Source organism: Eublepharis macularius, chromosome 14, assembly GCF_028583425.1.
Source record: "Eublepharis macularius isolate TG4126 chromosome 14, MPM_Emac_v1.0, whole genome shotgun sequence".
NCBI classification, from domain to species: Eukaryota; Metazoa; Chordata; class Lepidosauria; order Squamata; family Eublepharidae; genus Eublepharis; species Eublepharis macularius.
In genome coordinates, this window is record NC_072803.1 from 63,573,355 (window position 1) to 63,598,594 (window position 25,240).

The 25,240-nt window shown below is 47.0% G+C and overlaps 1 protein-coding gene across 1 annotated transcript in view; it reads right to left on the reverse strand.

Annotated features, from left to right (window-relative positions):
• AK8 (adenylate kinase 8) overlaps nucleotides 1-25,240 on the reverse strand; it is a 191,834-nt gene that overhangs the window by 85,140 nt on the left and 81,454 nt on the right. Inside the window, exon 10 of the mRNA XM_054998122.1 lies at nucleotides 23,187-23,276. Within this exon, the coding sequence (XP_054854097.1) occupies nucleotides 23,187-23,276 (90 nt within the window). The remainder of the gene's footprint in view (nucleotides 1-23,186; nucleotides 23,277-25,240) is intronic.

Consider the following 25,240-nt stretch of genomic DNA (forward strand, 5'->3'; position numbering starts at 1 on the left):
CCTTACCTGGACGATCTCCTTATCCAGTCCAGCTCTTGGCTGCAAACTCAAAGGGATCTTGCAAACAACCATCAATTATCTGCAGCAGTTGGGCTTTCAGCTCAATCTTCAAAAAAGCTCCCTCAACCCCTCTCAGAGACTCGAGCACCTCAGGGTAATCAGAGAATCCAAACGTCAATGTACATTCATGACCAAGGCGAAGATGTTAAAGATCAAAGAAAGGGCCTTGGCCATAATCAAGTCCAGATCTTCCTCTCTGATGATCCTAGCCAAGCTTATGGGGCTTCTCATCTCCAGCCTGGATGCCATTCAGTGGGCCCAGGGACATTCAAGAAATTTACAGTAACTGCTTCGTCCCTTTCAGTCTTACATCATGACCAAGATGGACTTAAACATCCAGGTACCACCCTCGGCAAAGACCAGCTCAAAGTGGTGGACCAAGATGCCGAATCTACTACAAGGAAAACATTTCAATGTTGCCACACCTACGCAGCTGTCAACAGACACCAGCCTTCTAGGCTGGGGAGCCGTTTTGGAAGGATCACCAGCCCAAAGTCTATGTTCAGAAACAGAGAAAAAATTTCCCATCAATATGCTCGAACTCAGGGCTATTTATGTCCTCATTCACTTCAGCTCCCAATTGGCTGGCCATCATGTACTCATCAGAATGGACAACATGTCGGCCAAGGCATACATCAATCACCGGGGTGTGTGTGTGTCTCCCTGATCGACTTCACTTCACAAAGAAGCCTTGTGGATCCTATCATGGTCAGAAATTCATCTTGCTTCCATCAGGGTTGAGCACATCAAGGGCACCTCAAATGTACAGGCAGACTGGCTAAGGAGACAACTCATCCAAGAATGGTAGCTGAAGCTAGATCTCTTCCTCCTCATGGCCAGAAACCTTGGCTTCCCCCAGGTGGACCTGTTTGCCTTTCCGATGAACCACCAGGTAGACAGATTTTTTTCATGGTACTTCCACCCGGAGGCGGAAGCAACAGTTGCTTCCTCTCAGTGGCCTCATACCTTGTTGTACGCCTTTCCTCCCAGTCCAGTTATCTCGAAATTTCTGAGAAAGATCAGCAAGCAGAGAGCGGACTTCATAGTCGTAGCCCCATACTGGCCCAGACACCTGTGGTTCTCGATTATTCTTCAGTGGTTGACACTTCCACCATTGAAGCTCCCAGTCTCCCCAGACATGCTCTGCCAGGGACCAGTGTGGTACCCACACCCAGAATGGCTTCACTTGACTGTGTTGAGGTTGAATGGAAGCACTTCACACAACAGGGATATTCACAGCAAGTGATCAATACCCTGCTAGTGTCTAGACTATCGTCCACCACCAGGATCTATACCACATGGAAGGCCTTCGTTCCGTGATGCCAAAGAAAAGGTGTAAATGCAGCCGAACCCAAACTGGAATCCATGCTCCTCTTTCTCCAGGATGGCCACTCCAGTGGGCTTCAGGTGCCCACCCTGCAATGCCAAAAAGCTGCCCTGGCAACGATACTACCATCTTACCAAGGTTTCAGCATCTCTAAACACCCTCATGTGTCCAGGTTTCTTAAGGGACCAGCACTCATGGTTTCCCCACAGACACAAAGGATTCCAACCTGGAGACTACATACCATCCAATCCGCCTTTACTGGCCCTCCTTTCAAGCTCATTAACAAGATCCCACTTAAGTGGCTGCAGATGAAGACCCTATTCCTTACCGCAGTCACATCAGCGAGAAGAATATCAGAATTGGTAGCCCTGTCAGTTAGCCCCAACCTCTGTACCTTTCACACGGATAAGGTGGTCTTCAGGCCAGATCCCACATTCGTACCCAAGGTAAACACTGCCTTTCATCAGCACCAGGAAATATTCTTACCCACCTTCTGCCTCAACCCCTCCCACCCCAGGGAAAAGAAATGGCACACCCTGGATGTTAGATGTGCATTAAAAGTCTTTATATCCATAACTGAAAAAATCAGAAAGATGCCCTACATGTTTATATTTCTGACATCAAACAACAATGGAAAAAAGTTATCCAGAACATCCATCAGTCGGCCTCTCAGAGCATGCATTGCAGAAGCATATGTCACAGGGACTCAAGGTCCCCATGGGGATCACAGCACACTCAGTTCGCAGTGCCTCAACTAACACAGCGTTTTCCAAGGATGCCATGGTTAAGGAGGTCAGAAAACCAGCTAGTTGGTCTACCACCTCCACCTTCATTAAACATTACAGACTAGATGACCCACCCAAATTATAGGACACTGCTATGGGAGATCCCATCTCAAGATATCCTCCGCCTCAAAGGGAGAACGGACCATTGGTTACTCACCATGAATGGTCCTTCTCCTCTGAGGACAGAAGGACATCTTGCCCCTCCTTGCTTCGTCCTAAAGCTTTTTCATATGCTTACTTACTGCACTTCTTAAACAACCTCACTGTTCTTCCTGTTATTTCAGGTTTGAGCTGTTCTTAATCTGTTGTTAACTTTCTTCCATTTTTCAGAGTTCCTAAATAGTTGTTATAGTATAGCTTTCTACTGCTCTCGGAGTTTCCAAACTGGAAGACGGGAAGTTCAGTTTTTAGTTCCTGCCTCCCTGAACAGAGAGTGGGAATCACCCATCTCAAGATATCCTTCTGTCCTCAGAGGAGAAGGACCCTTCACGGTGAGTAACCAATGGTCCATTCCCCCACTCTTTTAATTAATTACTTTATTTATAGTCCACCTTTCTCCCTGAGACTTGAGATGGATTACAGTTTAAAAACAAAGTAGTAACAGAATAACACATTGAAGAAATGCCCTCCTGAACAATTCTGTTTTACCCGGTTCCCTTCGGCCTGTTTCCCCTTTGGTTAATGCCCTTGCAACAACAGCTATCAAAGGACCCCAAAGTTTCCCTTGCACTAACTACCCAGACCCAAGCCCTGCCTAGCAAGGCAACAGATTTGCAATCTGGAAGTGGATTCTCCAGAGGTGACTGAACAAACAGCTCCAGGATTGGAGGGGGACCATGAGCTCCCTAAGCCTGGAAAGTACAGCAAGCGAATGGGAATTCTCTCCTGTTGCCTCTGAGCTCTTGGATAGAATCATAGAATCATAGGGTTGGAAGGGACCTCTAGGGTCATCTAGTCCAACCCCCTGCATAATACAGGAAATTCACAAATACCCCCCCAACTGCCCAGTGACCCCCCTGCTCCATGCCCAGAAGATGGTGAAACACTTCCAGGATCCCTAGCCAAACCAGCATGTGGAAAACCGCCACCTGACCCCAAGGTGGCAATTGGCATTACCTTGGGCATGTAAGAAGGGCCACAAAACCCAAGCACTGATGCAACCCCTTTTGCCCTCCCCCTCATGATCTGCCCAGGATCACAGAATCAGCATTGCTGTCAGATGGCCATCTAGCCTCTGCTTTAAAACCTCCAAAGAAGGAGAGCCCACCACCTCCCAAGGAAGCCTCTTCCACTGAGGGACCACTCTAACTGTCAGGAAGTTCTTCCTAATGTTTAACTGAAAGCTCTTTTGATTTAATTTCAAGACGTTGGTTCTGGTCTGAGCTTCTGGGGCTGTGGAAAACAACTCCGCACCATCCTCTATATTGCAGTCCTTCAAGTACTTGAAGATGGTTATCATATCACCTCTCAGTCTTCTCCTCTCCAGGCTAAACATTCCGAGCTCCGTAAGACCTATGGACGAAGCCCCATGATCAAATCTATAGGTTTTGATATATCCTTAACATGCAGCTTTACAGAGCTGATTTCTGTGTGCAAAACAATGCACAAAAACAACCCTTGTTCTGTAGGCAATCTTTGTTTTGAAAACGGGCCATGCCAAACAGTTGACAAATGTTATTGACAGAAGACTTAGCCAAACAGTTACTGTGACCTGGCAGAGAGTCATGGCCGCAGCTGAAATGTGAAGTGGCTTGAACTTGCTTTGGTGGGCGGTCTGGAAGAACTTTGGCAGCTTAAAACTCCGAATAAAGTCCATGATTTTTGAAAAACAGGCCTTTACTTTAATAGGGTTCTGGAGGGACCCCAAATGGTGGCTGAGGGGATTAGATTGAGAGAAAATGAGGACAATCTTAATGGTTTGCTTTTTCCCTCTCTGCAATTTTTAAGATTCATACTTATTAAAATTGCACACTCAATAAAATCTATTTCATGGGAAATCCCCAGTTTGTTTGCTGACAACATACATAGGAACAGATAAATGATCACCTATTAGATTTAGGGAAGTCCCCAAAGTATGGAGAGTATCCAGTTCCTTTTGCAGGTTGCTAAACTTCATTTAGAGTTAGTTATAGAGTCATGTACACTAATACAAGTTATAAGTGCTACCATTCATTTACACGTATACATATCAATATAGAATCATTCAGTATAGAGGTATATTCATGCTTACCTATAAGCTACCAAAATAGTAGTTATATAGTAGATAGTAGTTATATAAGTAAATAAGAGTTATGATAGGGTGTTATTCACACAGTAACATTTAAAGTAGGATATTGCAATGAAACAGTTCAGGATGTTGTAATGGAGTATGGTTGGCTCAAGGAATGGGCCAAATCAACCCAGAGAATTTATATTGATATATTTGAGATGAGTTTGTCAGGTTCTACTGCGGGCGCCATGGTGCTGTATGCCAGTGCACCTGACTTTGACTCTGGAAAGCCATCAGGGATGGTGCAGGGCCTTGCTCCGTGGAAGGGGGGGGGTATACCTCACCCTCACTCCTCCTCAATCCACTTGCAGGCCTGCTGAACCTGGCTGACTCCCAGCTGCTTCCGCCTGCCTCCAGCTTCCCAAAGCCTTCACCCTCTGCTCCTCGCTTGTTGTTTTCTCCCTCCTTCTCTCTTCCTCCTTCCATCTCTCTCTTAAATAACCCACTGTCCTCCTTCTCCCACATCCTGCTCCTAACTCATCACCCCACCTTATATCCCTTTTCCCATCCCCGGCGCCACCTGCAAACCACGCCCCAGCCCTCTAGCTAGGGCCCTGGGCTGTCTTAGGAAGCCCCACCTGTGGTTGCTTTGCTGGCTGCTCTGAGCAGCCATGCCTGCGCCTCCTTTGCTGGCTGCCGGGCCTTCTCTGCCAATTGCCCCAAGCAGCCCCACCTGTGGCTGCTTGTTCCCTAGTCTCACCTGGCTCTGGCTAATCCCTTCTAGCCTGCCTGCAGGTTGGGGCATGGCCCTGTGGTGCCTTGGCTGCCTTCCCTCTACTGCTGGTAAGGTTGCTGCCTGGTTTGCTGCTGGCTGGCTGTCCCTGCTTCCTGTGCCTTCTCCCTCTGGTCTGGTCCCCTCCTGGCTGTCCTCACTCTCCCTGCCTGGGCTCCTAGCCTCCCACTGGTGGGTGGGGCTAGCTGATTTTCACCTGCCCCTTCTAACCCTCTGAGGCTTGGGTGCTTCTTTTTCTCCCTCAGGTGCTGGCAGGTTCTGGCCCTGGGTGTCTGCTGGGGAGGCTGGGCAGCTGTCTCCCAGCTGTCTCCTGTCCTCTCCTCCCAGCAAGACCGGGGGCTGCGCCTCAGACCCCGGACAGAGTTGTCATAATTTGAGATGAGTTGTCATAATTTGGACAAATTCCAAAATAGGTTAAGGTCACACATTTATTTTGCAAATGCTGCTGATCATGGGGCTTTTCCTGCCAAAGATGAGATAGAATCCAGGAGATCTGATTGGTTGAGAGAGGTGGGCAGATGTGCCCAAAAGAGTATAACGATGGATATGAGAAACATGCTGGAGGTGAGAAGGGAGGAAACTACTTTTCCTCTCCACTTCACCTCCATTTTGCAGGTACGCTGTCCAGAAGGAAAAGGTAAAACTCTCTCTCTCTTCAATACTGACCTCTTGGATTGGTGAGATACCCTGCTATGTTATGACAATATATATTTTAAGTATTGCTAGTTGCTTTTGCTGGTCTTTTATTAATAGAAATAAATTGAGTCCTAGGTTTCTACTCTATGTAATTCATATTTTTCCACGTTACAATCTGGTTTCTTAGAGCTCAGTATTATGATTTTTGAAGAGGCTTGGCTATCTTATGAATTGGCTGTTTGATTTCTTTCCTTCTCTTTGGAAGTATCTTGTCAGAACAAACTAGTAAAAGATCCTCTCTCACAGGCAAGGCTTAACTTGGTCATAGAAGGCCAGTTAACAGCTCCTTCAATCTTTCCTAATAGGACTTGGTCTCCAGACTCCTCATCATCTTCACTGCCCTCCTCTGGACACGTTCCAGCTTGTCTATATCCTTCTTAAATTGTGGTGCCCCACACTGAACACAATACTCTAGGTAAGGTCTAACTAGAGCAGATTAGAGCGATACCATTACTTCTCGTGATCTGGACACTATGCTTCTGTTGATACAGGCCAAAACCGTATTTGGTGGTGGAGAGTGCCTTCAAGTCATAGCTGACTTATGGCAACCCTTGGTGAGGTTTTCATGGCAAGAGACTAACAGAGGTGGTTTGCCATTGCTTGTCTCTGCAGCCCTGGTCTTTCTTGGAGGTCTCCATCCAATTACTAACCAAGGCTGACCCAGCTTAGCTTCTGAGATCTGACAAGATCAGGCTCACCTGGGCTATCCAGGTCAGGGCGACCACTTGGATGTTCTGTACAAAAGGAGAATGAATGAGGGCCCTGTTGGGGTCATGGGTTCTTGGCAGGCTTGGGGCCCAGAAAATGCCTGAGTTCACGCCACCCTTTGGAGCCAGCCCTATGGGGCTGTAGCCACTGTCAGAAATGTGACCGCTGCAGTCACCTGAAAGCTTCTCACCTGCTTGCAGGCCCCTTCATGTGTTCTTGTGTGGACCGGAGACTACTTGCCTGCAGCCTATGACTGGCTGCTGCTGCTGACCTCTGGCTGTCATCAGCTCAGTCCATTCAAGTTTCACCCAACAAGCCATAATGACACAATCTATTGGTTTCATTTGCCCAGGTCCACTTTGTTATTTCTGAATTTAAGAGCAGGGTTGTTGGTCTCTGCATTGCAGCTGGCCTCCTCCTACACCTACAGCTAACCAGGAATTGCTGGTGTCTCCACTTCACCCCAATTTCAGAATCCAGATTTCTCTCCTTTTTTAAAAAAAAAAATACTGAATTTTACATCACTGGACATCAGAAATATATTGGAGGTGCCAGAGCTGGCACCACTGTCAAAACTGATGCAAAAGATAGCACAGGGTTTCTGAACAGAATTTGACCAGTCTCCATTCGCTCTGAAATCAGAAAGGGTTGCTTCTTCTCCATCATCTACTTCGCTTCATAGAGGATGTTTTATAGCCTTTGTTGCCTGCGACCCATTTTTGGCTACAGGCGTGACTGTGTGGAGTTGCTGCAGCTTCTCAGCACCTTCTTAGCACCATCAGCATTTACAGTATTCTGCTTGTTCTGCAGCTTGGAAAGGAACATAAGAAAATGGAGCCAAGGGAGGACAGGCAGGAGCCCAGGTGTGGAATGCCTGAAATGCTACCTGCTTCCCAAATAGGGAAACAAAGCAAAGAGGCCAGCATGGGCCCTGTTATGAATGGTTTGGAACTCTGCCTATTCAGATGACAGAATGACACGCGCAGGCTGCCTATGGAGGAGGGAGGAATGAGCGAGGCGAACCCCTGAAAGATGCAGGCATAAATGGGGATGGAGGCAGAACCTGGATTGGGGCAATGAAGATGTGGGGGGGGGGCGCACAGTTAGGGAGAGGACTGGCCGCCAAGGCTGGGGACACCAGGGAAAGGAAATGATTTAGCCCCTTCCCCGACTGTATTCCTTTAGCTCAGCCTGTCTGCCATTCAGAAGCTGCCTCTTGGAGTGGCGCTGTGATGAGGGCAACATTTGCCTTTGCCTTCTACCCGACATTTTCATTTATTTGATTTTTAAATAGCTTCTCTTCAGTTAAGAGCTCAAAGCGGTTCACAACAATTACATCTGTTAAAAACCAATATAAAACACAATATATTCAATAAAATCACAGTGAAACAACAACATAGTACAATACAAAATGTAACTAAGCCCACATGGAGGGGGTGCTAGGCAGAGAGGAGCGATGTGGGTCTGGGTGCCCAGAGATCCACCCCAACCTCCCCAACTCTGCTGGCACTACGATAGCCCTCCCTCCCTCCACCCACCACCCACCCACAGCCAGGCTAGGCATCTGTACAGTAATCATCTTGATATTGTTATTCCACTTAAGAGTTCCCACTTCATGTGCATTGCTCTAATCACTCATCTAGTCCATGACTGAAGCCAGGCCTGAACTGGGGACCTGCCAGCTGAGCCTCACCAGCCAGAATGCTGCACCAACTCGTGGATGAATAGAAGAGGGAATTTTGGCAGATGCAGCTTCTCACATGCCTGGATGACAAGCTACACTAGGCTAAACACTGCTTTCTCTAAAAGGCACGGAAGGCTTTTCCGCATCTCCTTTTGGTAGTGTATCATCCTTAAATTTTTTATTTAGTGCATTTATATATTGCCTCTCCAGGGAACTTGCCTGAGCCAGTTTACAAAATAAAACAATAAAAATCTAACATATCATAAAAGTTGTTAATTATGATCCATCATTAACAACTCACCAAAAGTGTAAAAACACAAAACATTTAAGTAGCTTAAAATTAATTTTGTTTAAAAAACCAGTTTTCAGATTAAAAAGCAGACTACAAAAATGGCATTAAAATCAAACACTTAATTGAAAGCCTGGGAAAAAAGAAATGTTTGGGCTTGGCACCTGAAAAATGGTAGCATAGGTGCCAGGCGAACCAGAATTCCGTAATCAAGGTACCACCACTGAAAATGCCCAATTTCTGATTGCCACCCATCTCCCTCAGAAGGCAGTGACACCAAGGCTGGTCCCGCATGTGTTGGATAATGCACTTCCAATCCTCTTTACAGATCATTTGGAACGGATTTTTTTCATGTGCGGAACAAAAAATCCACCTCAAACGATTGATAAAGTGCATTATCCAACGTGTGCGGAATCAGCCTAAGTGCATTCCATTCAGGTGGAAAATAGGAGGGAGGGGTGGGGGGATATTTTGTTACGAAGAAAATGGGTTGCGCCTGCCTTTCCTCACTGTGCTTTTTTGTTCAAAGTCATTTTTCTCCCAGCCCGGCTCTGCTATCATAAGTGGCTAAAAGAAAAATGCGTAAAGACTCACAGCGCTGTGGATGCGATTGCGCTGCCTTCACCTGCGTATGGTGTTTTCTGAAAGAAACCAATTCCTACTTTACAAATGAACAGAGAACACATGAATAAATATATGTGGAGGCCCCCTGTCAAGTCTGCTTTGGTTCTTACACTGCGGAAGACAGATGAGAGAAACCCTTTGAGATGGGGTGACGGTGATTAAACAAACAGCCTGGGAACAACCATATAAAAATATCACTATACTAATACAAAATAAAATTAATAATAGTCCTACATTCTAGGAAGTCAAGTCTTTTTCAGCTTTTACTGAAAGATTAGCACCTGTAAAGTATGTGTGAGTGAGTGTGAGGGAGAGAGACCATGTAAGTGTTTATTTTGTTTTCCTGACCATCAATTTTACCACTGGTGGAAAAAAGGACTCCCTCCCCTCTCATCCAATAAAGAAAACTTAAGTAACAATTCCCAGGCAAAAAATGTCAAAAGTTCTGACTTGGAAAAAACCAAGCGCTACTTCAAAAGTGTTGTCAAACTGAGGGGAAGCAAGGGGTTCCTCTTGAAAATGCACATGCAGAAGCACCTGGGGGGGGGGTGTCATTAAATAAATAGCCAGCCAATTTTGCAACGGAGGCTCGGCAGACAGGTGTGTATATGTGAGACACAGGGCATCCTTGAACATGCAGCTGAATGGAAAAAGAAAAGAGAGGAAATTAATCTGTTTATTCGTTCCTGTTTGGTATGTGTGTGGATGTGTGAAATGAAAGAAAAAAAATGTTCAAGGCTACTCCCCCCCCCCAATAATAAAAAGAGAGTAGCACTGCAGGGCCCCTACAGCTTGTGAAAAATTAAACTCGACGGATTCAAACTGTCCTATTTCCACATCAAAAGAGAAAAGGCACTGTGCTCTTCCCAACTTATCTTCAAACGCCCAGCACCCCAGAAAGTTTCTTGAAAAAAAGAGGGAAAGGAGGAAGTCTCCAGTTCCCCCAAGTGCTGTACCCGTTACCGTAGCTGCTGTCTCTCTCTCTTCTAATTATACCCCTGTGAGTTTATTAATCAACTAGTAAATTATTTAGAGATCCACGCGCCGTCTTCAGCTAGTACAAACACACGGCATGAGAAGACTGGCTAGAAAAACCAGCCGATACCCCCAAAGGATCTCTCGCCAATGTTCAGACAGCTTGCGGCTGGCTGTTAAAAAAAAAAAAAGGCAAAGAAAAGAAATAAGAAATAAAACTAAGCTTGCCTCCTCAGATAGAAAGATTTACCTTGCCTTTCAACTCAGAAATTCTTTGCAAGTTATGGATTTTTTTTTCCTTTGCAAAAAAAGAAAAAGAAAAAGCTGCTCTATTGTCAAACCTTTAGCTTGTACTTTAGCGAGGAGAATGTTAATTTTGCTGTCAAAAACTGAGCTGTGATCCTGACTGCTGTGGGATCCAAGCTTGCAAGGCCACACCAAAAAAACCCCCAAACCAAATGGAAAAACAATTTTTAAAAAGATCCTTTAAAATCATCCCAGTTTAAAATTTTTGAAAGACTAGTTATACTGCTAAAGTAGACTTTTCTTGTTAGTAATAGCAGAAATTACAAGATCCCAAATTCCCCTCCCTCTCCCCCTCCCCATGTCAGATACAGAAGAGAATGCCACTGGAATTCAAATATTACTATTTTATAAATAGAGGGGTATGTGTGGTTTGTAAGAGCCATGTAATCTTCCTTTTGTTATTTTCATTTTTTGTGGCAAAGCATTTATTTTACTGGTTCTCCTCAATCCAAGGGGAAGTTCTCTTGCACAAGCCCTGTCAAACTGCTGGGTTCTTGCATCACTGCCGCTCAGTTCAGAGATGCTCAGGCAAGAGACCTGCCCGGGGGGCTGTGCCCGGCTCATCTCCACCCTCCTTCCCTGCTCGCACCCAAAGGCCACCCTTCTCAGGTGCAGGAGACGGCCATTCTATGCCGAGAGGCCAGAGTGTGTGTTTATTTAGCTATCTCCAGCATTTCTGGTCTAGCTTTCTCACGGTAGGAATAGAAAACAAGATTTTAAAACCAAAATAAGTACAATAAAGCAGTATCGAGGATAATACTAGCAGGATATTTATTTGTTTACACTATCGATAGCAGTCGATACTGGCGTCTAGTGACATTGGGCTGGCTGGGTAGATACCTCCTACCCGGCCTCGCTAAAGTCCTCCTTATAGCATTCCAAAGCGCAATGTCACATCAGAGAGAGCTTCACCCTGAGGAAGGGGATCTGGGCACCCTGGCCAATTCTCAACTTAGGCTAGCTCTGAAGCAATAACACAAAGAAAAGGATAGGTAATTGAGTGGAAAAAGAAAAAGAGACAGACAGACAGAAAGCTGTGCCATGTAGTGGAAGAGGGGTAGGAAAGCCCCATTCATTTCAGTGGGAGCAAATCTCAAGGAAGCATGCATAGGATTACAGCCTTTGAGAGGCAAACGGGGCTTCCCACACCACAACCACTTGCCAAGCAGCCAGTCCCCTCTCATCTCTCCCTTCCCCTGCCCCAGCCTTTTGGCAAGGCCACAAATGAATTCTTGTTAGTATTTGCTAATGTAAATTCATTCCTCGTTATGCCTAGGAGAGGAGGATTAGTGAAATGATAGGATTTATTATTTTTGGCCTTGCAATATAATTTTAGTTATTATGCATTCCTGTATTCCACAAGATATGCCTCACTGGAAAAATATTAATGTTCACATTGGTACAAACAAATCTGTGTTATTGGTCAAGTTACTGGTCATGCGTACAGAGGGAGAGCCACAGCACCTGTGAGCATTCCTGGGATTTAGTGTCTAGATATCAGACTATCAAAACGTTTGCCTCCTGGAATACCTGAGCATGGAGATTGTGGACTTGAGCCTGCAGAAACCCTCCCAGCAGGCAGGCTCCCATACCACAAACTGGCCCCATTCCAGGTTTCAAAAACAGGCTGCATGCCAGGGAGGAGGTCAGGCTGCTTTCTAAGGAAAGCTACTCCGATCCCTCCCACCCCCCGGACATGCAAAACAACACGTGCAGTTCTCTAGCTCCGGGGTTTAGATCCAGTCCTAGGTATACTTACTCAGAAGTAAATCCCACTGAATTTCTGAATAATCATGTTGATTCTGTCAGGGCTTGTCGCTGCCACCGCTGGGCAGGACCCCAGCTGGGCCGGCCCTGATGTCAGAGGGGCGCCAGGGATACTGCAGGACCCTGCTCTGTGGAAGGAGGGGCGGTATACATCACCCAGACTCCCTCTCAGTCCACTCGCTGGCCTGCTCAACCTGGCCTGCTTACCCTCTGCATCCTCCATCATCTCCTTCTCCCAGAACTCTCCTCCAAGCCTCCACTCTTACACTGCTCTGCTCTCACTCCACACCATCACTCCTTACTCACACCCACCTTCTCAGAGCTCTTCCCAGCCACCTTATATAGGGTTTCCTTTCCCCGCCCTGCCCTCCTTCTAGGCTTGTTCCCTCTCCTGACTTGGCCCAGCTGTGCCTTCCCTCAGGTGTTTCCCTCCTACCACTAATCCCTTCTTGGCTTCCTTGCCTTGCTGGCAGGGTGGGGTTGAATGCGAGCCATCCCCAGCTGAGGGCTCCTTGGCCTTGCTCACGAGGAGCTGCCCTGGCCAGCTTCTGGGCTGCTGAGCTTGCCTGGCTTTGCTCACGAGGAGCTGCCCTGGCCAGCTTCTGGGCTGCCTGCTCATTGATGCTGGGCGGGGCTGCCCATTTCCTCCCCCGGAATGCCTGTGGCAGCTCCACCTGGAGGGGCTTGGCTCCTAGCACCTCCTGAGCCAGGCTGCTGTCCTCTAGCCAGGGTGTGGCTCTGGGCTGTAGTGGCTGCTTCTCGTCCTTGGCAGGTAAGGGCTCTGTTTGGACTGTTGCTGGGTCCCTGTTTCCCCTGCCTTGGCCCTTTGCCTCTGTCCTGCTTAGCCCCCTCTCTTCCCCCTGGAGGGTGGGACTGGCTGGTCTCCCCCTGCTCCCCCCAGCCCTCTGAGGCTTGGGCCTTTCGCCTCTTCCCCCTGGAGTGGGCAGGTTCTGGACCTGGTTGCTGGCTGGGGTGGTAGGGCCACTGCCTCCCGGTTGCCTCCCACTGCTCCCTCCTGGCAAGTCTGGGGGCTGGGACCCAGACCCCGGACAGATTTACTTTTTGTTTGTTTTTTACAAATGTATATACTGGTTGGGCTTCAACACTAGCTCACAATATAAAATACATACAATATCATCATCATTACCGCTGCCACCATGCTGAGTCATAAATAACTTAAAATATGTGACCAGTCTCATTACATTCAAATAGGATTTTTCACACAGTTGCTTTGTTATTACCTACTTGTAACAAAGCCCATTGTGGGGGAAAATACAATGGGCTCTAAAAAGAGGGCGGGCAGGCAGGCAGGCAGGTATTGCCTCCTCCTCCATGACAGATCTCGTCCAGGAGCAGGGGGCAGACATTGCCACCTGCTCCGCTTTTGATCCTGGCCAGGTGAAGGAGGGGTGGGCACTGCCACCTGCTCCGCTACTGATCACAGCCAGGTGAAGGGGCGTGGGCATTACTATCTGCTCCGCACCTGATTCCAGCCGGGTGAAGGGGGGCAGGCATTGCTACCTGCTCCACTCCAGATCCTGGATGGGTGAAGGGAGGGTGGGCATTGCTGACTGCTCAGTGCCTGATCTCAGCCAGATGAAGGGGGGGCAGGCATTGCAACCTGCTCCATGCCTGATTCCGGCAGGATGAAGGGGAGGGCGGGTGTTGCCACCTGCTCCACTTCTGATCCTGGGCATATGGAGGGTGGGCATTACCGCTTGCTTAGCACCTGATCCCAGTCAGGTGAAAGGGGGGGTAGGAATTGCCAACTGATTCACTACTGATCTCAGCTGCATGAATGGGGGGCAGCATTTCCACCTGCTCTGCAGCTGATCCCAGCTGGGTGAAGGGGGGTGGGCATTGCCTCTCCTCTCTTAGCCTGATTCCATCTGGGTGAAGCAGGCTGGACATTGCTGCCTGCTCCACGTCTGATCCTGGCCAGGTGAAGGGGGGATGGGTATTGCCACCTGCTCCATGCCAGCTTATGGCGGGTTAAAGGAGAGTAGGCATTGCCACCTGCTCCGCTCCTGACCTCGGCTGGGTTAAGGAGGAAGCGGGTATTGCCTCCTGCTCCATGTCTGATCCCAGCAGGGTCATGGTGTGTGTGTGGGGGTGGGCATTGCCACCTGTTCTGTGCCTGATCCCAGCTAAGTGAAGGCGGGGGGAGGGCATTGCTACCTGCTCTATGCCTGATCCCAGCTGGGTGAAGGGGAACAGACATAGCCACCTCCTCTGCTCCTGATCCCAGCCGGGTGAACCCAGGAGTGGGCATTGCCACCTACTCCACTCCTGATCCCAGCTGGGTGAAGGCAGGGGGTGGGAATTGCCACCTGCTTCACCCCTGATCCCTGCTGGGTGAAGACAGAGGTGGGCATTGCCACCTACTTCACTCCTGATCCATGCTGGGTGAAGGCAGGGGGTGGGCATTGCCACATGCTCCACTTCTGATCCTGGGCAGATGAAGGGATGGTGGGAATTGCCAACTGATTCGCTCCTGATCCAAGCTGCATGAAGGGGGGTGGGCATTGCCTCCCCTCTCTTAGCCTGATTCTGTCTGGGTGAAGCAGGCTGGATATTGCTGCCTACTCCATGTCTGATCCTGGCCAGGTGAAGGGGGGATGGGTATTGCCACCTGATCCATGCCAGCTTATGGCGGGTTGAAGGAGAGTAGGCATTGCCACCTGCTCCGCTCCTGACCTCAGCTGGGTTAATGAGGGAGTGGGTATTGCCTCTTGCTCCATGCCTGATCCCAGCAGGGTCATGGTTGGGGGCGGGCATTGCCACCTGCTCTGTGCCTGATCCCAGCTGGGTGAAGTTGGGGGGGGCAGGCATTGCTACCTGCTCTATTCCTGATCCCAGCTGGGTGAAGAGGGGCACACATAGCCACCTCCTCTGCTCATGATTCCAGCTGAGTGAACCCGGTGGTCTACATTGCCACCAGCTCCGCTCCTGATCCCAGCTATGTGAGGGCAGGGGTAGGCATTGCCACCTGCACCGCTCCTGATCCCAGCTGAGTGAAGGCGGGGCATGAGCATTGCCGCTTGCTCTGCGCTTGATCCCAGCTGAGTGAAGATGAGGGGCAAGCACTGACACCTGCTTTGCTCCTGATCCTAGCTGAGTGAAGGCAGGGGGTAGGCATTGCCACCTGCTCCACACCTGTTCCTAGCTGGGTGAAGGCGGGGCGTGAGCATTGCCGCTTGCTCTGCGCCTGATCCCAGCTGAGTGAAGATGAGGGGCAAGCACTGACACCTGCTTTGCTCCTGATCCTAGCTGAGTGAAGGCAGGGGGTAGGCATTGCCACCTGCTCCACACCTGTTCCCAGCTGGGTGAAGGCAGGGGGCGGGCATTGCCACCTGCTTCACATCTGATCCCGGCCTGGGCTTCCTGCTGCAGCATGCTCTTAGAGGGACGAGCTGCCTCTTCTGGGCTTCCCTCCATGGCAGCGCCCTCTGGAGGTGCACCAGGGTGAGTTGTCTAGAAAACAGTTAACCTTTTATATAGTAAAATAATTGTAAGAATTCATTTTATATTTCTCCTTTCTACTGCATGGTCTACAAGATAACTGTTTTCTTTACAGTACTTCTAAAAACCACTTTCAATTAACTTACTGTCCCAATTTTTTTCTCTTGTGTTTTAAATTTTAAGCAATGTATGTTCACCTACAGTGCTTTCCCATAGACAGCAGTAACATAAAATTATTTATTTAAGCACAGCTAAACATGACCTTTTTTGGATTTGGGTGGGTGGGTTGGGGGGGGTCACTGGTTACTCCAGACTTTGAGTCAGCAGCCCAGGACTATAGCAGAGGGTCACAAAGTAACCTGCTATTTACATTTGAAGTAGACACAACCATCTAAAGGGCGACTGAAACAATGGCCCAAATGGATTTTTACTTAATATTTTTGTAGGCTTTACAAATGAACTTCAATGAAATTTAATTGCTTCTGACAATAGAAATCACTATATATAAAACAATTAGAGTTACCAGGTCTATATGGTTGCCAGGCTATAGTGGGACAATTCCTGTTGGCAAACCCTGCCCCCTGCCCCCCTAGTTTACCTGGGGGAAAATGATTTTTAAAAAATCACCAACATGACAGCATTTCTGGTGTAACCCCCAAAGCGCTGCCACACTGCTCTAGGATTCAGAGGAAACTCTTATGGTTTTAGAGCAGTGTGATATCACTTCCAAGTTCACCCCGGAAATGATGTTAGGCCATTGAGTGACAGTGCCCCCCCCCCCACACTGGATGCAGCCACTGGCTTGCAACCCTCATCACAATACATGTGCACCATCACATGTCCTACAAAAACAGACATTATTGCGTCCTATGGTTTAGATTTATATTATATATGACCATTCAGTAATTAATGGCAAATTCTTTTATAAAAGCGCCAGTTCCACTGGAAACAAGCAACTTGAGCTCAATCTTGAATGATCTGTGAAGACTTCTAGTCGTTACTGAGCATCTCTTAACATAGAATGATAGAGCTGGAAAAGACCTTACAGGCCGCATAGTTCAACCTGCTGATCAATGCAGAAAATCCAGAACTAAAGGATTTCCCACGGACGGCTGTCCAACAAGACCTAACACCCCTAAGTAATTGGTTCCATTGTCAAGCTTCTTCTCCCTGGAAGGAAGTTTCTCCTAGCATTCAATTGAAAACTACCCTCCCGTACCAAGTCCTTTAGTCCATCTCCTTGCCCTCTGAAATAACAGAAAACAATACATTGCCCTCTTCTAAAAAGATACCAAAGTGTAAAGACGTTGCAAGAGATTTTCAGGCCCATTCCATTATTGTAAAGTAGCACAGAGGTGGATGGCTCAGAGCAAACAAATCAATGTAGGCAAAACACGCAAGGCTCACATTGTGCTGTGGATTGTTTGGAAGGACACAGGAGTTTGTAGCTGAGGGCAGAGAGGGCTGCTCTGATAGAAAGGGTGGGAGGGGTCTCCTGCCGCCCCTGCCCCCCGTCCACCGATCCTCTCCTGACCAAAACTGTCCAGGAACAGATGCCTCACATTTCTACCTCATTTCAATCTGAATTGAGAGACAGCCAACCTATGAACGTGGCATCAGAACCAACATCTAGCACCCCCGAAAATAGTGCAAAAGATTACTTACTTTCTTCTAGGGTGTAGAAACAAACCAAATAGCACAGCGTAAAATTAGAGTTCAACATTACCTCTGTAGATAGCAAGGGCAATCTTCCAAAACATTTCAAAGCAGCATTTATTCATTGTGATGAGTTCTAGCAACCAGAGCTACTTCCTTCTTTTTTTTAAAAAAAAAACATAGATCACTTTCGCCCCTCCATTAACATGGGTTGCATTTGGAAGAGGGGCAGCTTGGAGCGTTTAGAATTCTTTTCTAGCAGAAAGTAATGATACCTAAGGTCGGGCCTAGTTGGGATGAAGAAATGGCAGCAGGGCTCAACTTAGGAATGTTAAGTAGGGTAACTTTGTAATCCAATATTTAACATGGGTTGAGGTACTTATTTACTTACCTTCTCCCCAATGGGGAACCAAGGCAGCTTAAATAGGTCTCTCCTCCATTTTATCTTCACAATAACCCAGTGAGATAGGTTAAATGTGAGGTCACCTAGCAAGCTTCCATGACAGAGTGAGGATTCAAACTGGATCTCTCACATGCTACCCTGATACTAATCACTACACCACACTGGTACTATAACTACACTGTTACACAAATTGTCTATTGGGAAAACAGGGTTGCACCTACCTGTAACGGTTGTTCATCAGGTGTTCTTCCATGCAGGCACACATGGGAACTGCGCATGCACAGGCATGCACAGTTCTCATGTGGGACAGCACAGAAGACATGACAATGAAAACTGGGTTGCACCTGCCTGTAACTGTTGTTCATCAGGTGTTCTTCCATGCAGGCACATATGGGAACTGCGCATGCACAGGCATGCACAGTTCTCATGTGGGACTGCACAGAAGATATGATAATGAAAACAGGGTTGTACCTGCCTGTAACTGTTGTTCATCGGGTGTTCTTCTGTGCAGGCACACATGGAAACTGCGCATGCCTGCATATGCACAATTCCCATGTGGGACTGCACAGAAGATACAATGATTAACATCTTTAATATGGGTACTTTTCCTGCTCATACGAAAACCCTATAAATATTAATTAATTTTCCTTTGGGAGCCCCATGCACAAGCCTGTCTGTGACAATGCCATAAAAGGGCTACCAAAAAGGGGCTGCCAAAATAAAATTCATCACGGGAGGTAAATACCTCTGAGAACCAGGCCGATGTATGTGCAGCATATTCTGGGCACGATCCAGTCAAAACTCCCCATCTAAATCCTGCCTTAGAAGGGAGATCCAAGCACGTGCTTGACTTGGGCCATTTGCATTTCATAGCAAATACCCCAGAGAGACTGGACACCACGGGACCAATTGGCCCCTGCGGAACTGAAGCTGGGGAAGCAGCTAGCGAATCTGGGAAGGAACAGAAGTTGGAATCCAGGACTACCATCACAGTTCGAAGTCAACATTGCCCTGGGTAGTGAGTAACTCTATGCTATTAAATCATGTGTAAAAACTACTGACCGGAAAGTTCCTCTCAGACAGGGTCAGAAACTTTTTCAGTCTGGGGGCCACACCTGGGTCTTCCTGATTCCAGGGATGGCATCTTCAAAAGCAGACAGAGCCCCAGACGTGGCCCTCTCACTTTGATGCTCTTCGTGCTTCTTGATGCTCTAACCGTTTTTCAGAAGAATCAGCCTGCTTCCAAATCCACTAAGACAAACATACTCTGTGCTTGTGACTCCTATGAATGATACTACTAACTTTGCTAAAAGAGTATGCCATAAATGGAATTTTGCCTGTGTACTCTTTGATAAAGATAAGATTTGAAACGGGATTAATAACGAGCTAGACAACCCGTCAGAGAATCAGAGAACCAAGATTACTCTTCATACAGGACTTATCACGGCCGCCTGAAACTGCCTCCATCTGAGAGAGCTATTTGGACTCTCCCTCACTGCTTGGATACTTAGTGCTTTTGACCCTCGTATTATTATGTTCAATGTATACTGACGTATGTTTGTCTTAGTGGTGCTAATTAATGCACTTGCACTTTAAATTGAATATGCAATATTGAATACTTTCTGTGTCTACAATAGCACTTTTAGCAGCAGCACTTTGTGTGTACTTAGGTATGGGATCTCTTGGGATATAGCACTTGTATGAATGATTACTCCAATCGCGAGTAGAGAGTCATATTAGCCCTTTAGTGTTATAGTTTCCTCAGTGTATGTAATAAGTTTCTATGTATTGTTGCTCATTAAATTATTACACTGATACGTTTCACATTTGATAAAAAGGCTTTATTCATAAGTTTACGTGGTTTTTTTTGCTTCTGTGACCAAATCCAGAGAGGCAGTGCCCCCCCCCGCCCCAAGCTGGAGAGCCAGCTCCTGCCATCCTGATGTGCCAATTTCTTCACCAATGTTCTAGGGCTATAGAAAGTATCCAAAAAGATTCTCCAAAGTTGGCTTTGAAAAGAAATACATGTGTGCAAGTACTATGGCCACATGGTTGGATAACGTGAGCAGCAATGGAACAAAATATGCAGGGCATCCAAATACCTATAGTTTGTTAGAACTGCTTTGAACACCACCACCACAACCCACCCTGAACTCGTAGTGCAGTACCTGGGCATAGCTGCAGCCCAACCAGATATCTGCAGTTCTGTTTCAGGATTAAGCTCTTGTCTGGAGGGTGGAAAACCTCGAGCACTCCAGTACACCAACAGCTTTGCAGGGCTTAAAGGCAAAAGGTAATCCTGCACCCAGAGAGTGTTTGCTCATTACTGCTGACACTTCATTGAGAAATCACCACACTCTGTGAAACCGATTCCCACTGGCAACAATGCAATATAACTGTCTGGCTGTCAATAGCCATTTACTGGATCGTCTGTGGTGAGTCAGAATTACCTCTAGGCAGTCACTAAGGAAACTCTTGTAAACTGGAAGAGGCGATCCTTTGATTCCTCCTCTTCATGCCACCAATGGTTCACACAGGTATATGTGAACAGGGGGATTCATAAGAACTTCTGTAGATTAACAAGGGTAGCATACTGTCTGAAAGAGGCTCCTACAGACTTCCAAGAATGTTCACAGATAATGCATATGGGGCAGCTGGCAACCAGTGTTCTGGGTATAACCACTGCTAATATGAGGGAAGGAGGAAGGTAAGCCAGGAGTGACTGTGGCTCAGAGACAGAACACCTACTTTGCATGTTGAAGGCTCTAAGTTCAATCCCTGGCATCTCCAGTGACAGTCAAGAACTACCATTCTCTGTCAGTCCATACTGAACCAGATGGACATTGCTCTGACTTGGGTTAAAGCAGTTTCATATGGCCCCATGACTTGCTAGAAAGGGGAAGGGGCAGCTCCAACTAATGCTTGGGTGGCCGCAGGGTGCAAGATGAAAGAGCCAGGAGATGAAAGAGATGAAAGAACCAGGAGAAGCCAATGGTGGCTTGAAATTCTTGCAGTGCAAGGAACAGCACCTACGTATCTTCTATCTCGAAACTGACTCAAAGAACCACACCAACTGGAACTTCAAACTGCTTTCCACATCAGTGTAGCAACATTTGAGAAAGGCTCACCAGAGACTAAATGGAATCATTACCATCTGAGTTAAATTCACCTCTTCTGAAGACTCTGGGTGGGCAACATACTTGGTGTCAGTTCCATGCGGCCAGCCCAGGGCTGGGATTGTTAACTTAAGCCAATGCTCAGGTTGGCCCTTCACTCTGATGAAAGAGGATCTCCTACGAGCAACTATCTGGGGTGTCCTGGAGGAAAGAAATACCTTTCCTCTCCCTCTCCATACAACTGTCTCTCCATCTTCTACCCAGATAGGTCTTTGGGGCAGGGACCTTTTGCTCATGTTATTCTCCCAAACATCCGGTGCATTGATGGTGCTAGCCAAGCAGAAATGCTAAGAAGAGGCTGCTTATTTTTCGTGGCGTGAGAACATGTTGGGCTTTGTAGGAAAAAAGCCCTCTTTGTTTAGTGATTTTTCAACATCCCCTGAAAAAATGGTGCTTGTTCACTAACATTAGCCCCACCCTCACTTGTCCTCGATGACACTTTCATCCTGGCCATACTGCACACTACAAGATCTCTCACAAAGTGCCATCACCGATTATGACTAACCTAAAAAGGAAGAAAAAGCAGGAACTGGTATGCGTATGGGTGTGTGCGTGTGGGTGGCACAAACAAGCAGAAGCCAGAAGGAACAACTGTGCTCAACAGGATCGAAGTCATATAATTGAATGCCGAGGAGGGGCGGTCAGGTGGTACTTCTATCCTGACAAAATAATTTCTTTGTACCCCAAAACAGAAAAAAAAATATTCAGTGCAGCTCTAATCAATTATATGTAGCAACTATTCCCAAGTTTCTGGCACTCTCTGCACCAGAGATCCCTAATGTGGCTGGGTGATTTTGTTAATGGGATTCCTGGTGCTCGCTTGCCTCCTGGGGATAAAATCCAAAGTATCTTGAATGGTACTGAAAAAATAGGCAGCTTTGGGTCACTCCCGAAAGACAACTGACTAGAAAAGTGCTGGGCTCATCTGGCCAAGAGCATGACACCTGTGAGCCTGGCTATCAACTGAACCTTCCTTGTGACGCAAGCCTTGGGTACGCCTCCCTTTGGCCACACCGGGAGCAAACCTTCCCTGTTCCAGGAAAGTGACAGTGACAGTGTCTCTTATCCAAAACAAACAGCTAGTCCTGCCTTTCATCTTCTGCCCTGGGGCGCAATGTGCTTGAGAACAGCCCAGGAAGTGCAGCATTTGCGCTTTCAAGCAGGGCCGGCGTGTCCATAGAGGCAGGTCTGGCAGCCACCTTGAGTGCTGAGGCACCGGAGGGGGCACGCCACAGAGCTGGCGGCGGCAGTGCTGGAGGGCTGGGAAGACACCCACGCCCTGCCCCGGCCACCTGCCGCACCTGGCCCACAGCTGCTGTAGCCTCCCAGCCCTCCCGTTCAGCTGCCCTGTGCTACCACTGCTGCCGCTACCACCAGCAGGCACTCCCGGCCAGATGCAGCAGGTGACCGGAGCAGCGCGCAGAGCAACTGAGCGGGACGGCTGGGAGGACGCACGCACGCTGTCCCAGCTGCCTGCCGCATGATGTCATCACGCAGTCCAGGTGCGTGTGCGTATTTTGTGCGCACATGCGTGCGTGCGTAGGGGCAGCAACAGCGCAGAAGCTGCCTCCGGCCTCAGGTGCCAGAAAACCTGGCACCGGGCCTGCTTTCAAGGAACACCAATCTGCATCATCAGTGGTAGGAGGATGCTTGGCTTGGAACTTCCCAGTAATCTGTGGAGATTCCCAACTTTTGATTATTGACCCTGTCCTGTGACAGTTAATCAGTAGTGGCACAGACTACCCCTTGCAAAAGTTGGGAACTTTTGCTCTACGCTAACCAAGAATGAGAACCAAGGACAGAAATATTTGTAAGGAAGGGTGTGCTGGATGGAGTCACCAGGAAAGAGATTAGCCACCAACTCAGTGATGCCCCTGAGAGACCACTGAAAACGAATAAGTGAAAAGATGCCATTCATACCAATGAGGACTTGGTGTGCACTTGGACACGGCGTGATCCAACCATCACTGGCCAGGATCCCAGAGTGGGATGCACTGTCTCTCTCTGTACAGAATGTACAGAGATGCATCAGGCACACTCAGACATACACCCTGCAGGACCCTGAAATGTGTAAATTCTTCCACCATTCACTCCCTGCCCTCCGTGTTGAATTGGTCTCCTAATAATCATGACAGATGCTAAGAATGTGAGCAAAGATCCACGCTCCGATCTGAACAGGGCTTTTCTGCACATCCTGCCCCACCCAGGGCTTGTGTTCTCCCACAGATTTGCACCTACAGTGAAGGAAGTCGGGAGCACAGCCTACCTGGCCATCCGTTGTCAAGGTAGGGCTTAATGAGTTCTCCAAGTTTCGTCTCGTCAGCTACAGCTTCCTTTAGCAGTTGCCCGCAGCAAACTGAGAGGAAGGAGGAACAAAAAGACACAAGGTTAATTTTTAAAAAGGAAGCAAGAAAGAAAAAGGGAGGGAGGGCGAAAAGAGTAAAGAAGCTGCACATTGGAAAAAGGTCACTGAATAAAATAGAAGGTGTGGGGTTTGGGCTGGTTTCTCCTTCTCGCACCCCACCTCCGCCTCCCTCTTCTGCTCTTTTGGTCGAGCCGAGCAAAAACAGGAAAGAATATGGAATAAAAAAGAATACATTTGGCTAGGAACACACTTTTTTTAAAAGCCGAAAGAAACATACTAATCAAAATAGGGGACAGAAATAATAAGTCAAGGGAAAGGTGTCGGGTTGCTCACTTTTCATAAACTTATAATTACTGAAGAAGAGTTACAGTTTTAACATTGTTCTGCTGGTCTTCTGTTTATAGAAAATTGTCTAAAGTGCTGTTTAGCAATCACAACAAAATCCATTTTTTAAAAAAATGATTTTATTAGTGCAAAATGGAAAACAAATTAAAAAATAAAACAGAAAAAAAAATAAAACAATGCTAGCTACAACAGTATTGGCAAATCTATACTTAGGTATCTATAAAAAGTTTCCAAATATCTAAAAATAAGACCATACTCAGTTGCCTTCTATATGCTATATGTTCAAATGTTGATAAGTTTATAAGGTCTTTAATTCAGTGATTTACAGGAAGTAGGCTTTTGTCTTTCCAGTGCCGAAGTATAAGTCTTCTGGCAACTGCAAGGGCACAAAGTGTCCATTTCTATTGATTGTCAGTCAGATTCCAAGAGACAGGCAAGTAGTTTAACAGTACATTAACATCCTCAAAAATAAATGAGTTTTCTAACACAAAATTAATGACTATAATAACTCCCAAAAGGGATGAATGATTAAACATGTCCAAAGCATATGCTTAAGAGATGCATTTTGAGAATTACACTGCCAAGAGTTAGACACTGCGCTTAAACCTTTAGTAAAAAGGCGCTGCGGTCTCCAATATATCTTAAATATAATTTTTAGCTGAGTAAGTCACAACTGAAGATCCACAGTATCAACAGCTTAAAGCCTCATCCCATTGCTTTAGTAAAACTGGAATCTCCAGGTCATTATTCCATTCATCTCTAAGGCGTATCATATTAACCAACCTTAAATATTTATATACAAATACTGTAGATTTCGCTTTCTGTATTGATTCAATAAGAATCTTCACAAGAGGGGGAGATTCTGAAGCACTCAAAGCTGCCAGACCATATTTGGACACCAACAAATGTTACAATTGTAAATACTGTCATTGAGCAGAAGTTGGCAAATCATATTTAGACCACAATTGAAAAAATGACAAGAACTCATCATCATTACCTATCAATTGATCTAAAGTAAAAACTCCATTATCTGTCCAAGCTTTCCATAAGAAAGATTTCTTTGCAGTTTTTAAATCTGGATTTGACCATAATGTTAGTTTAGCATGTGATAATGGGTCAAATTGATATCGTCACAATATTATGTGCAATACCTCTCTAGCTGCAGAACTTGTTGGAGGAACAAAATCTATTTTAACATAAGTAGACGCTAATGCATTCCACTTAAACAGTGGTTTTAAAAAACCCCACCATAAAACCCATCAGCTCTTCTAGTCCAGCCCACTGCTCACTTGCAGAATCACCCACTCACCAACCACAGGGAGCCAGTGAGGTGTAGTGGCCAGACTGCTGGACTACAATCTGGGAGACCCAAGATCGAATCCTCGTTCTGTCACGGAAGCTTGCTGGGTGACCTTGGGCCATTCACACACTCCCAGCCTAACCTACCTCACAAGGTTATCGTGAGGATGGAATAGAGGAGAGGAAAACAATGTAAACCACTTTGAGTCTCCACTGGGGAAGAAAGGCAGGGTAAAAATGACATGAACAAACAAATAAATAAAACATCCACTTCACCCTCCACAGAGGTGAATCGGCCAATCCAAACCACA